Genomic DNA, 13,122 nt, shown 5'->3' with positions numbered 1-13,122 from the left:
CAGTGTTGAAAATAGCCACGGGCGTCAGTTCTGATTCTTCTGCAACACACAAAGTAAATGACGCCGCTTTCATCATCCCCCTGGGCCCTTATAATATCATACGGGCTAAGGAATTTGTCAAGTGACAAATATAAAATGTCTTTAGAACAAAATCTGAGGTTTGGCAGTCAGAATCCCAACCAAGTCAGTCTCCCAACTCCTTTTTGAAAGAAATGCTAAGGAATAGCCTCTTCTCTCTTTCTTGTACCACCTACTACAGATAGTTCTTGACTTACGACCACAGTTGAGCTCAAAGTTTCCTCTTGCTAAGTGCGACGGTTTTTACACGAGAAGTTTGCCCCATTTCGCGACCTTCCTTGCCACAGATGTTAAAGTGAATCACTGCAATTATTAAGTTAGGCTTCCCCCACTGACTTTGCTCGTCAGAAAGTCACAAAAGGGGTTCGCCTGACACCCCCCCCCCGGGACACTGCGCCCGTCGTAAATGTGAGTCAGTTGGCAAGCGTCTGAATTTTGATCACGCGACAGTGGCCGTGTGGAAAAGGGTCCTAAGTCACTCTGCCGTGGTAACTTGGAACGGCCATTAGATGAACTGTTGTAAGTCGAGGACTACCTGTCTTTCTTCCGCTGTCAAAAATTAAAGTCTGCAACTCGGTTATTGCTGTCTGCCTGTATGTGTTGCACACAGGCACCCTAAAAAAACTGAGTCAAATGTTGTCTCTTTTCCATACATTAGGAGCCAGATAAGACTGGGAGAAGAGTCCTGCGATCAAACCGGTCAGTCCTAGAGGAGATCCACCCTGACTGCTCTTTAGAAGGCCAGATCCTGAAGTTGAAACTCAAAAAGATTTTGGCCACCTTATGAGAAGGAAGGACTCGCTGGAGAAGAGCCTCATGCTGGGAAAGGTTGAGGGCAAGAGAAGAAGGGGACGACGGAGAAGGAGGTGGCTGGATGGAGTCACTGAAGCAGGAGGCGTGAGCTTAAAGGGACTCCAGAAGATGGTAGAGGACAGGAAGGCCTGGAGGAACGTGGTCCATGGGGTCGCGATGGGTCGGACACGACTTCGCAGCTAACAACAACAAGAAGACTGGGAATTCAAGCGGGGGGAATTCTGGAGTGGTGACCTTAGCTACTTTCTGCAGCCTGTTGTGACATTCGGTGGCTTTTCGCTTGAACTCCTCTGCAGCCAGTCGAGACTCCCTCAGCTCAGATTCGTAAAGATCGCTACGTCTGCGAGCGGAAATCAGATCCTCCTCTAGCTGATTCATCATCAATCTCATTTCTTCCACTTGGGCTTGATACTCCTGAGGAACAGAAAGGGAAGTCACACGTTTTGGAGAAAAAAAAGTGGAGGAGGGGAAAAATGGAGGTGAGGCAAGGATCTGGAATCACAGAGGGACTCACGAGTGGAATGTGGTCATTCGTTCACCCATTCCCTCGCTCGCTCGCTCTTCTATAGCTGCCCAACTCATGCACGTTAGCTATCTGTTACCTGCTCTTTGATTTCCTGCAGCTTGCGGCTTTGTTCTCTTATATCGTGAAGGAGCTGCAGTGCCTTGTCATCCTCTTGAGAAACTTCCATCCGGGCCTGTTCCAGACTTCGCTTTAAGCTCTGCAAAAATGCAATGTTGAACACAAAGGCCCCTTTGCCTGAGACCAGGCCAAAGCAAAGGTGATCGGCTAAGGAAACACACCACAAATATAATAATAATAATAATAATAATAATAATAATAATAATAATAATAATAATAATAATAATAATAATAATAATAATAATAATACCCCAAGCGTTGTAAACAAGCTTTGCATGTTAGCTTCGGGGCAATTTCAACCTTTTGATCTCAAGTGCAGCGACAATTATTTTCTAGCAGATGTCTTCTCCAGAGCAGTTAAATATGCTTCTGATCCAAAAAGTAACAAGGACAAGTAATTTAAGAAGCTACTCGAATGACAGTATAATAGCAATCTCCATACAGAACAACAGAGTTGGAAGAGAACTTGGAGGTCTTCAAGTCCACATACACACACACACACACACACACACACACACACACACCTCTGCTAAAGCAGGAGACCTTGCACCATTCTGGACAAATGGCTTTTCCAGCCTCTTCTTGAAAACCTCCAGTGAGGGAGCACCCAGAACTTCCAGAGGTAAGACATTCAACTGATTAATTGTTCTCCCTGTCAGGGAATTTCTCCTTAGTTCTAGGTTGTATCTCTCTTTGATGAACTTTCATCCATTACTTCTTGCCCTGCCCTCTGGTACTTTGGAGACCATTAAATGGACTCCATTAAATTAAACCTCCTGGACCATTACATAGAGATGGGCCATAGCTCAAGAGATTAGCACTGAAGGTGTGGCCTCAACCAATCCCCGTCATCAGCGATAAGACTAAGAAAAGATCTAAATCAGGGGTCTTCAGACTCGGCCCTTTCATGACTTGTGGACTTCAACTCCCACAATTCCTCAGCCAGGCACGCTGGCTGAGGAATTCTGGGAGTTGAAATCCACAAGTCATCAGAGGACCAAGTCTGAAGGCCCCCGATCTAAATCCTTGGAAAGTCACAATCCTAGGAAAGGCCAAGGTTTTTGAGCAGATACACCCATTATGGACGCTTCTTAATTTCTGTTTGTTGATACTACGCCTTGAACAGGGTCAATTCTAGAGAGACCCACAGATTTAGGATCGTTACCTCCAAAGAATTGCCTTTAAGCTGACTTTACTCCAGAAGATGCTCAAAGAAAAACCCAAAACAAAACCCCATCCCTTTGGAGTTGTCCTCTGCCTTCTAAGACACAACCCAAATATTCTCGTGCTTTGGCCTCACATCAACCCTTAGGCTCACGTAACAGAACCTCGAAGGCTTTTTCGAATTCAAAACAGCCCGGTTTGGAGCAACTGCTTAACTTCTCGACGGTGCCATCACCCCACCCCACCCCCCAAACTTGGCCCTGTTGATCTCAATCACCCAACTAGAGCGCTGCTAAAGGGAGGCTAGCAAGGTTGAGGGGTTTCAGGGGAACAGGGAGAGGCTCACACTGCATTCTGTGATGTAGGTAGCCAGGTCCTGTTCAAGGAGGGACCGTTGGGTCTCGGAGGCTTTGAGTTCCACCTCCTTTTGGCTGAGCACAGCCTCCACCTCCGACACTCTGCGATGCAAGCGGGTCATCTCCTGCTCCATCTGCAACAAGACATCAGTCAAAAGGTTTAAAAAGGGCTTTTCCCGGCAGGCAGGCGCAGCTTGCGGCGTCCCGCACGGGGAGGGAATCCGTCTCTCGAAAAAGAGAGAGAGAGAGAGAGAGAGAGAGAGAGAGAGAGAGAGAGAGACACGAGGCTAGAAGGTTGTTTAAAAAAAGGCAAATACCATTATTTCTGGTCCTGGAAAGTCACACTTCCTTCTCAGGGAAAAGCAGTAATTCTAAGTCACCCCATTCATTCACGCGGTTTGTTCACATTCAGTCACTCTTCGAAACCCCGTTAGCAAAGAAGTCACAATCATCTTTTCACCTGGTTGGTTTTTTGGTTTTTGTTTTTTGTTTCGTCTTGAATTTTTTTTTCCCCTTTCTCTTTTTTCTCTCTCCCGCTCCAGAGATGGGTCACTTTAGCTTTATCCCAAATCCATCTTGGACCGGAAGAGGATTTCCCCCCGCATCTCTTTCCGAAGGAGCAGAGATCGAGTCCAACCCAGATCAGAGCAAGAAAGCGTCGCGCTCCCCTTGAAGTCCCCTCAAAGAAGAACGGAGTTTACACGGATCCTGGGGAGTTTTTATTTCCAGAAACGGTTAAGAACACGTTCTCTGCAAATCGAGGAAGGGGTCAGAGTTACAGAAGCAGGAGGAGGAGGACCAGAGGGTGGAAGAAAAAAAAACAAACAGAGACTTGGCAGTACTCAGAAGAGAATTAGAGAAGAAATTAGAGAAGCATCAGATGAAGACGACGCTGAAAACCACCATCAGAGGCGGGCTGATAAAGGATCTTGGAAGGATCCAGAGTTTCTTCTGGCTAAAATGAGCAGGCCTGGAGCCAGACATGACCTAGACTTATCTCCCTCTGCCCGATAAGGAAAGCTCTCCGCTGCTGTAGTCGCCAACCATCATCCATCAGCCTCTGGCAGGTCCCTTGGCACGGTCCGGTTGCGAACTTCTGCAGCAAGGAGGAAGGCCAGCCATGGAAATAAATACCTTGTGACACTTTGCCTGGGTATCTTGCAGCTCTTTGCTCTTAAAGAGGAGTTTCTTTTCCATGGAGCTAATCTTAGCGGGAGAATCCGAGCTCAAAGCAGACCTGGGAAAGAAGAGGGAGGAAAGAGAGAGAGAGAGAGAGAGAGAAGAGACAGAGAGAGAGAAGAGAGAGAGAGAAGAGACAGAGAGACAGAGAGAGAGAAGAGAGGAGAGAGAGAGAGAGAGAGAGAGGAGAAAGAGAGAGAGAGAGGAGAGAGAGAGAGAGAGAAGAGAGAGAGAGAGAGAGGAGAGAGAGAGAGAGAGAGAGAGAGGAGAGAGAGAGACAGAGAGAGAAGAGAGAGAGAGAGAAGAGAGAGAGAGAGAGAGAGAGAGAGAGAGAGAGAGAGAGAGAGAGAGAGAGAGAGAGAGAGAGAGAGAGAGAGAGAGAGAGAGAGAGAGAGAGAGAGAGAGAGAGAGAATGAATCTCAAACACTGTCAACGCCCTACCAACTTTAAGACGTGTGTCTGGACTTCAACTCCCAGAATTCATAGCTGACCGGGGAATTCAGAGTTGAAGTCCACGCCTCTTAACATTGGCCAAGGTTGAGAAACGTTCACCTAGAGCAGGGGTAGGCAACCTTGGCTCTTTTATGACTCGTGGACTTCAACTCCCAGAATTCCTGAGCCAGCATGGCTCAGCTTGGAAACCTCTCCCTTTCCCCTTAGCATGGCTGGCTCAGGAATTCTGGGAGTTGAAGTCCATGAGTCATAAAAGAGCCAAGGTTGCCTACCCCTGACCTAGCGAATACACAGCTCGTTAGGAGAAGCTACAGGAAAGCTATTAGAATAGCCAGATGTGGCCCGCTACCACTAAGCATCCTTTCAAAATCTCTCTCCCCACTTCATTGTTTAAGGCAAGTTGCATATTAGTACTGCTGTAATAAAAACAGCACCGGGCGTTTCTTTAAAACGAGTGCAATTTCCCTGCCAGATGAAGGAGGCATTGGCTAAGAGAAAGCCACGTGGAGTTTCCGAGCTGAGATGCTTCAACCGGCTTGTATTCAGTTTGGGGGGAAAAATATTAGGGGTTAAAAGTTCTACACGGGGAAAGAATTTGCTTTAGTTGCTGAGAAAAGGCCAGGTGTGTACAGCATAAGCCAGGGCTGTCCAACCTCAACCACTTTAAAAGTTGTGGACTTCAACTCCCAGAATTCCCTAACCCAATGACAAGAAGGACTAAGGGTGGCATGATAGCAGTCTTCCAGTATCTCAGGGGCTGCCCCAAAGAAGAGGGAGTCAAGCGATTCTCCAAAGCACCCGAAGGCAGGACAAGAAGCAACGGGTGGAAACTCATCAAGGAGAGAAGCAACCTGGAATTAAGGAGATACTTCCTGACAGTGAGAACAATTAACCAGTGGAACCACCTGCCTCCAGAAGTTGTGAATGCTCCACACTGGAAGTTTTTAAGAAAAGACTGGACAAACATTTGTCTGAAATTTTATAGGGTTTCCTGCCTGAGCAGGGGGTTGGACTAGATGACCTCCAAGGTCCCTTCCAACTCTGTTATTCAATTCTATTCTATTCTACGTCCACAAGTCTTGAGGTGGCCAAGTTTGGACATCCCTGGTTTGTCTGAACTGAGATGTAACGTTCTCCACCCTCAAACCATGTACTAGAATGGAAAGTGATATTTTAAGGAAACTCTCAGAGAGCACTAAGTATATGGGATATCCTAATCCGTAGCCTAAGAGGTTAATTAAAAGCCTTAAAAACTCATTCGCAACCACTTTAAAGCAATGCAGGATAAAAAGAATCCCTCCACCCCGTCGACTGAGGCTTCTAAACTCCAGCCTGGAATAGTTTTAACGCAACATGGCCTATCTCAGGCGCTCTCAAAGGTTGGCCTGCCACGACCCCACAAATAACCATCCTGCTATTATTTACCACAATAATCCCACCACTGTTATTGTTCCAAGCACAATAAACCTATCGTTGGAAATAATGACTCCTCAGTCTACATCCGTAGGATAAAACAAGGACAGCCACACTGCAAAACCAAACCTTCCGGCTTGAAAACAAACCATCACATGTACAAAACTTTAAACCCTATTGCGTGGGAAGCGTGAGCCTCCCCTATTCTAAGGACAACAAAACTGGCTCAAGATTATACGGGTGATGCTTGCTAATTTATTCAGGTAACTGTGGTTTTATTTGTATGTCGTGTAAGTGAGTTCACACACTAGGCAGAATTGAGGCTTTAAAGATAGATAGATAGATAGATAGATAGATAGATAGATAGATAGATAGATAGATAGATAGATAGATAGATAGATATAGACAGACAGACAGACAGACATGAGAGAGAGAGGCGGGGGATAGATAGATAGATATATATACAGATAGAGAGAGACAGAGGGAAGAGAGAGATACATAGAGAGATAAAGGGATGATAGAGATAAATAAATAGATAGATATAGATAGATAGTGATAGTGATACATAGACAGAGGGATGAGATAGATAGATAGATAGATAGATGATAGATAGATAGATAGATAGATAGATAGATAGATAGATAGATAGATAGATAGATAGATAGATAGATAGATAGATAGATAGATAGTCTCTGACTTATGGCCAATCGGGACCAGAATTTTAAACTGCTAAGCAAGGCGGAGGCTCAGGGAGCTGCGTCTGATGCTACAACCTTTTTTTGCCACCGTGATCGTATCCGTTGTAAAGTGAGTCACACAACCATTTGGGGACTCCTCCAGCTTCCTCCTTTGCTTTTGCTTGCCAGGAGCCAGCTGGAAAGATCACAAATGGGAGCCAAGGAATCCAGGGATGCTGCAACCGTGGCGAATACGTGCCAGTTGCCAAGCACCTGAATTTTTATCACATGACCGCTGGGATGCTGCGACGGTCGCAAGTGTGAGGATCTGTCGTTATTCACTTTTTTGAAGGCCGTTGCAACTTCAGAAGGCTACTAAATCAAGGATTGCCTGTAGCACGCCATGTAAGTACAGCCAGTGCTTTTACAGTATTTTTCTTCTATATCTTGATGATGATGATGATAATAATAATAATATCATCATCATCATCCGAGGTCCTTGGTAAAGACTCAATAGGTAGACAAAACTGCCAAATCCAGTCTGAACATCTGGCTGACTGTGCAATGAACAATAATAATAATAATAAAGTTGGAAGGGACCTTGGAGGTCATCTAGTCCAACCCCCTGCTAAGGCAGGAAACCCTATACCATTTCAGACAAATGGCTGTCCAGTCTCTTCTTAAAAACTTCCAGTGTTGGAGCATTCACCGCTTCTGGAGGCAGGTTCAAAAAGTTACATGTTTAAAGGCTCAATCTGGCATATCGTCATCGTCTCCCGGTATCACTTTGCGTGGTACAAAATGCAAATTAAAAAAAAAAGCTTTTTGTCATACAAGCTAAGTGACTTCGGGAAATATATTTTACAGCCCTGTAATTGGGCTCAAAAAGCATAGTTGATAGCTTAGAGTACTGTGCAAATGAATCCCATGTTTATTCAATAAGCTTTCATTAAACACAACCCAACAAAAAAACCAGCCAAATGTAGCTTATTCAATAAACACTGCTTGCATATGCCACAAGAGAGCTTAACATTTGAATAAAGTCCTTCGTCTGTACATTTCTGACACAACCGGAAGGTGTTTTTGTATTACGATTCTTGCATTTATGCTGGCCTTTCTGCTTCGATGTAAACACACAGAAGTTACAAACTATGGATATGATCTTGCATGTCGTGCAAAACCCTAACTGTGATTTGGAAAGATACGATTAAATGAACTACGTTAGAGCTGGTGGCGTTAATCAAACTCTAACTAGGAGACATTTATGATTGGGTTTCTAAGCCATTGGTTTATAGCCTGGCACGTTGAGCAATCCCTGCCGATCAGAATGCACTCAGTAAACTGTGATTAAGCAAGCATGGTTTGATGCACTGTCCAAACCCAGATTGTCCTTTTCAAATCTCCTACAGCAGAGAAAGCGATGCCGTGCTTTTAGCTCAAGAACCTTGAACACCACTGCTAGCGTATTTTCCCTTTATTAACATCTTTCGCTTCCTCTTAATGAAGAAGAATTTGGAAGAAACCAGATTAAAAAAAACCATAGAACAGACCTTCAGAATCCAATCAAAGGTGAAGAACCACAGGGTGCCTTGCAAATTAGCTTCATGGACCACCACCATGCCTGCCGCTGTCACCGTCCACCGATAATCACCGTTGTCTCTCTCTGCTCAAGGGAGCCTCATCAAACAGCCTCTTGTGAAGGAGCTGAAATCCGTTTTCCATCCCATTTCCTCACCGGCTAGGTCAGGATCCACGGCAAAATTGATCAAACGCCCCCCCCCCCCTTCAAGGCGCTCGTCATCCAAAGGAAGACCTTTCCGTTGGCTGCTTTTTCCCCCGAGAGATCACTCGAAGACTTTTAAGAGACTTTAGGTCCAAATAAAATAAAATATAACCCCCGTAAAACCGAGCAGGAAGTCAGCTTTTTGGTGCAGAGGTACCACCTTCAGATTCCTGATTGGTAGTCCCGACTTTCCGCCCCCGCCCAAAAAAAGCAGCACCCTCTGAGTAGGAGGACACCAGAGAAGAAGCTCCCTTTTTAATTGCTGGCCTATTTCAGGTCCTTCTGACTCATAACAGGGGAACATCACTGGTGCCAGGAGAGAAACCAAATTTAGGTTCATTTAAAAAAAACACACACACACACAAACAAAAAAACCATCCTCCCCACACACGGGGAAACAGAGGAACCTGTGAATAATCTACAGACAATCTACCCCCGGAACTGGGGCTGGCTTGTTCAGAAGTCCGTTCCAAATAGGCAGCTGAGGTTTTCAAACAAGCCACGCTTCCGAGGGTGCTTTTGCCTGAAAAGCCAGGGTTGCGTTTGCAGGTTTAAACCAGCTTCGTGCAATAGCTGGGAAGCCAATTTAAACGAGTGAAAGAACGCTCGGGGCGTGCGTTCCTATTAAAAAGAAAAGAAAAAGGAAAGGAAAGGAAAAAAAAAAGGGGGGGGGGAAGACGGTCTCAAAGAGTCTTTAACGCTCTGGTCGTTTCCCCTCGAACCTGCTTTGCTCAGACTTTCCTTCTAAGAGGAGCGACCCCCAGACTTCCAGGGCCCGCGAAACCAGAAGAGGCGATCCTTAAAGACGAGTGGTTACCCTGCCTTAGATCAGCTCGCTAGCGTGATCCGGGTCCAAAGATCTCCCCGACCAGCCAATCGCCCCGGCCCTCTGCATCAGCCATCCTGCAGTTCCAATGCTTCCTTTCAGCAAGACTTCCACCAACAGCCTGCTCCCCATTTCGTTGGGCATCCTGGATCCCTCGGCTCATCTTCAGCCTGCCCCTTTCCCCCCCCCTCCCAGAGATTCCCCAGATCTACCAGGCTTGGCAAATACCCCCAGCCAGTTCGTAGAAACAGCACGCAGACCCAGGCTTAGATTGCCCCCCCCCCGATTCCCTTCTGAATTTTATTCATTTATTTTGCAAAGCCAGGCGGTGAAGTCCCAAAACATTTTCTTCCCCTAAAGGATCATGGATTTGAGATGGGAGTCCAGGAGTTTTCATCTCAAAGCGAAGAGTCCCCATTGCATTCTACTCCAGGGGATTGGGGAAGGGGAGGAGGATGGGGGGGGGAGAGGAAAGACTAATTAAGATCCATCCTAGTTTGTAGGGAGATAGACCCTGAATCACCTCCCTCCAGCAGTCCGCGGCTGGATTATTGCCTCCTCCCCGAGCCCTCCGGCAACTACTCGTCCCCTCCGAGCCGGCGTCTACTACTTACTCTGACCGTAGAACCGCCAGCGCCTTGATGAAGGAGAAGCCCACGAACGGCAATCCTGAGCAACCTGCAGCGCTCAGCTGGACGAGAGAGGAAGCAATCCTGGCGTTCTTCTCCTCCGGGGCATCATCGAAATGAGAGGTGTCATCTTCAGACTTGAGGGTCGGCACGAAGGGAGGAACAGCTGGCGGTTTTTCCCCAGGAGTCACCCAGGGGTGGGGGGGGGGAAAGAAGGGGAAAGGATGAGCTGCAGTTTAGGGTCCGAGCAGCGGTTCTCATCCAGCGTTTGCAACGGCACTGCAGCGCCCGCTTTTAATCTTGCTAAGACCAGCAGGCTGAGCTACGGCTCTCCAACCCTGTTACAGCAACAAGAAGTTTAACCCTTCCTCTACCAACATGGCCACCGTTTTGCAGGGAAGAACCCTCCACTTGCAGCTTGCCAGCTAGCCCGGATCGGTCCAAAGCCAGCCGGGCCAAAATGAGGGAGCCTCCAGCAGGCTGCTCTCTCTCTCTCTTTCTCCAGTTCCTTCTGGAACAGGAAGAGAAAAAGAAAAAAGGGAAAAAAACCCAATTTTTTCTTTATTTTTTTTTTTTAGCTCAGATGCAGAAAACCAAGCCGGTCTGCATCAGCAGCAAAAGCCACCTCGGATAGCAGGGACAGACAGCATCTTGGTTTGGGATGCTGGACCGGTGGATTCCCATTCCCTAAGTTAACCTTGAGCCCAGCAGCTGCGGCTGTTGGATCTGAACCGCTGAGGTCAGAGCCAGCCTCCCCAACCCCACTGCCTCCGGCTGGCTGATCCCTCCCGAAGGGTGGATCGCTCCACTGCAGTCCCGCTCCAAAATTCATCTCCCTCTCCCGATTCCCAGTGGCCACCTTTGCCTCTGCGCTGGCCGCCAGCTTCACCACCACGGCAGCCTGGCTTTCACTGCAATCGGAGAGGCAAAAAGGTCTGATGGACAGCAGTTGCCCTGAATCTTCAAGAGCACAATGGGTGGCAGGAAAGAGAGAGAATGAGAAAGAGAGAATGAATGAGAGAGAGAGAGAGAGAGAGAGAGAGAGAGAGAGAGAGAGAGAGAGAGAGAGAGAGAGAGAGAGAGAGAGAGAGAGAGAGAGAGCGCTCCCAAATCCTCATGCACCTTTGTCTGTTCCCAGGATGCCTTTGATCCCTGGAAGTCACCGGATGGTGCTAATCAACCGGCTCCTCAGGCATCCCTTTGGCCAAGTTGCTCTCCCTGTCAGAAGCTGGCGGACGGAGTGTGTGCAAACGCGGTTACCATGGCTCCACGTAGATCCCTCAGAGCTGAGCCTCTGCCGAGGCGGGTGGGGGGCGAGGGAGCCCAGCCAGCCGGCATTGCACGAGCGTCTCCTGCAGTGCAGGCTGCCTGCTCTCCACTCTGTGCATGCTCTCGGGTTTTAACCCTCTCTGCCCATATGCCTGCCAGACGCCGGGTAGTGAGCGTGTGTGTGCGGACTGACACAACGGAAGGATGAGTCACTGCTGGGGCTTGCCAGACTGCCAAAGCCTTTTGTAGCCCAGATTGCTTTTGCTTTTTTAACCCTTTGCGTGCCAGGTGCTTTGAAGCCATTGCAGGGAGGGAGGGAGGGAAGGAAAAGAGAAAGAGGGAAGGGAAAGGAGGGGAGGGGAGGGAAGAAGGAGGGAAAAGAGAAAGAGGGAAGGGAAGAGAAACAGAGAAAGAGGGAAAAGAGAAGAGAAAAGGGAAGGGAAGGGAAGGGAAGGGAAGGGAAGGGAAGGGAAGGGAAGGGAAGAAGAAAGGAAAAGAGAAAGAGGGAAGGGAAGGGAAGGGAAGGGAAGGGAAGGGAAGGGAAGAAGAAAGGAAAAGAGAAAGAGGGAAGGGAAGGGAAGGGAAGGGAAGGGAAGGGAAGGGAAGGGAAGGGAAGGGAAGGGAAGGGAAGGGAAGGGAAGGGAAAAAGGGAAAGGAAGAGGCAAAGTCCAAAAGGCAAACAATGTCATAAAATGGGGGAGGGGGGTGCAACTTATTTAACAAGTGCCTTGCTTAGCAACAGAAATTGTGGATCCAATTGGGTTTATAAGTCAAGGACTAACTGTAGCCTTGAGAACAGAGATTGCAATTTACATCTTTGGGGACCGATCGCTATGGCTGCATTTGAATCAAACCGGGCAAAACACGCCCACTGCTGGATGTGCTGTGGTCGGCAGGTAACTAGAGCACCTGGTAGGGGCACTTTTAAGGTTGGTGATCTGGTTCGTTTCTTCCTATTTTTACTAAACAGCTTTAGGATAGGCGATGGTCCACATGAAGGTTCCCTGGTGCAATCTGAGCTTGGCGGTTTTCTCGAAGACTTTTCATTACCGAAATAGGTAATATCATCAGTGCTAGAAGGGAGTGGGGTTTGCGGAGAGGAGGAGGAAGGAGGATTGTGGGTCCATGACGTTCTCTGAGTTTGATTGTTTTCTCGCAGGCATTTCACTACCCAACTAGGTAACATCATCAGTGCTAGAAGGGAGGGGGGTTTGCGGAGAGGAGGAGGAGGAGGAGGAGGAGGAGGAAGGAAGATTGTGGGTCCATGACGTTGTCTGAGTTTGGTTGTTTTCTTGCAGGCATTTCACTACCCAACTAGGTAACTAGGAATGTCGGCTGGTGGCCCCCAGGGGGAGGGCATTCTCAGTGGGTGCGCCAGCCCTCTGGAACTGCTTGCCAACCGAAATCCGGATGGCCCCCGACCTCCGCACCTTCCGGCGCGACTTAAAAACCTTCCTGTTCCAGCAGTCCGGCCTGGCCTGATAGCTTTAATTGGGGTCCCAGTTGGTTTTTACTATTGTTTTTATTGTTCAATCTGTATTTTACCTACCTTACTCTGTACACCGCCCCGAGTCCCTCGGGAGAAGGGCGGTTTATAAAAACAAATAAATGAAAAAATAAATAAACATCATCAGTGCTAGAAGGGAGGGGGGTTTGCGGAGAGGAGGAGGAGGAGGAGGAAGGAAGATTGTGGGTCCATGACGTTGTCTGAGTTTGATTGTTTTCTTGCAGACGTTTCATTACCCAGCTAGGTAACATCATCAGTGCTAGAAGGGAGGGGGGTTTGTGGAGAAGAGAAAGAGGAGGAGGAGGATTGTGGGGTCTTTGGTATTCTCTGAG

At 47.7% G+C, this 13,122-nt stretch overlaps 1 protein-coding gene across 2 annotated transcripts in view; it reads right to left on the bottom strand.

The window, feature by feature from the left end:
- CIT (citron rho-interacting serine/threonine kinase) overlaps positions 1 to 13,122 on the bottom strand; it is a gene marked incomplete at its 5' end in the record, with an annotated part of 82,169 nt that overhangs the window by 57,177 nt on the left and 11,870 nt on the right. For both annotated transcript variants that reach the window (XM_081339357.1, XM_081339358.1), the window contains 5 exons: positions 1,135 to 1,305; positions 1,494 to 1,613; positions 3,045 to 3,188; positions 4,189 to 4,291; positions 10,000 to 10,180. In XM_081339357.1, coding sequence (XP_081195483.1) covers positions 1,135 to 1,305; positions 1,494 to 1,613; positions 3,045 to 3,188; positions 4,189 to 4,291; positions 10,000 to 10,180 — 719 coding nt within the window. The remainder of the gene's footprint in view (positions 1 to 1,134; positions 1,306 to 1,493; positions 1,614 to 3,044; positions 3,189 to 4,188; positions 4,292 to 9,999; positions 10,181 to 13,122) is intronic.

Source organism: Vipera berus (assembly GCF_964194415.1).
Source record: "Vipera berus genome assembly, chromosome: 14".
Classification (NCBI taxonomy): domain Eukaryota; kingdom Metazoa; phylum Chordata; class Lepidosauria; order Squamata; family Viperidae; genus Vipera; species Vipera berus.
Note: the sequence above shows the minus strand (reverse complement) of the source record. Positions and strands in the feature narration are given on the sequence as shown.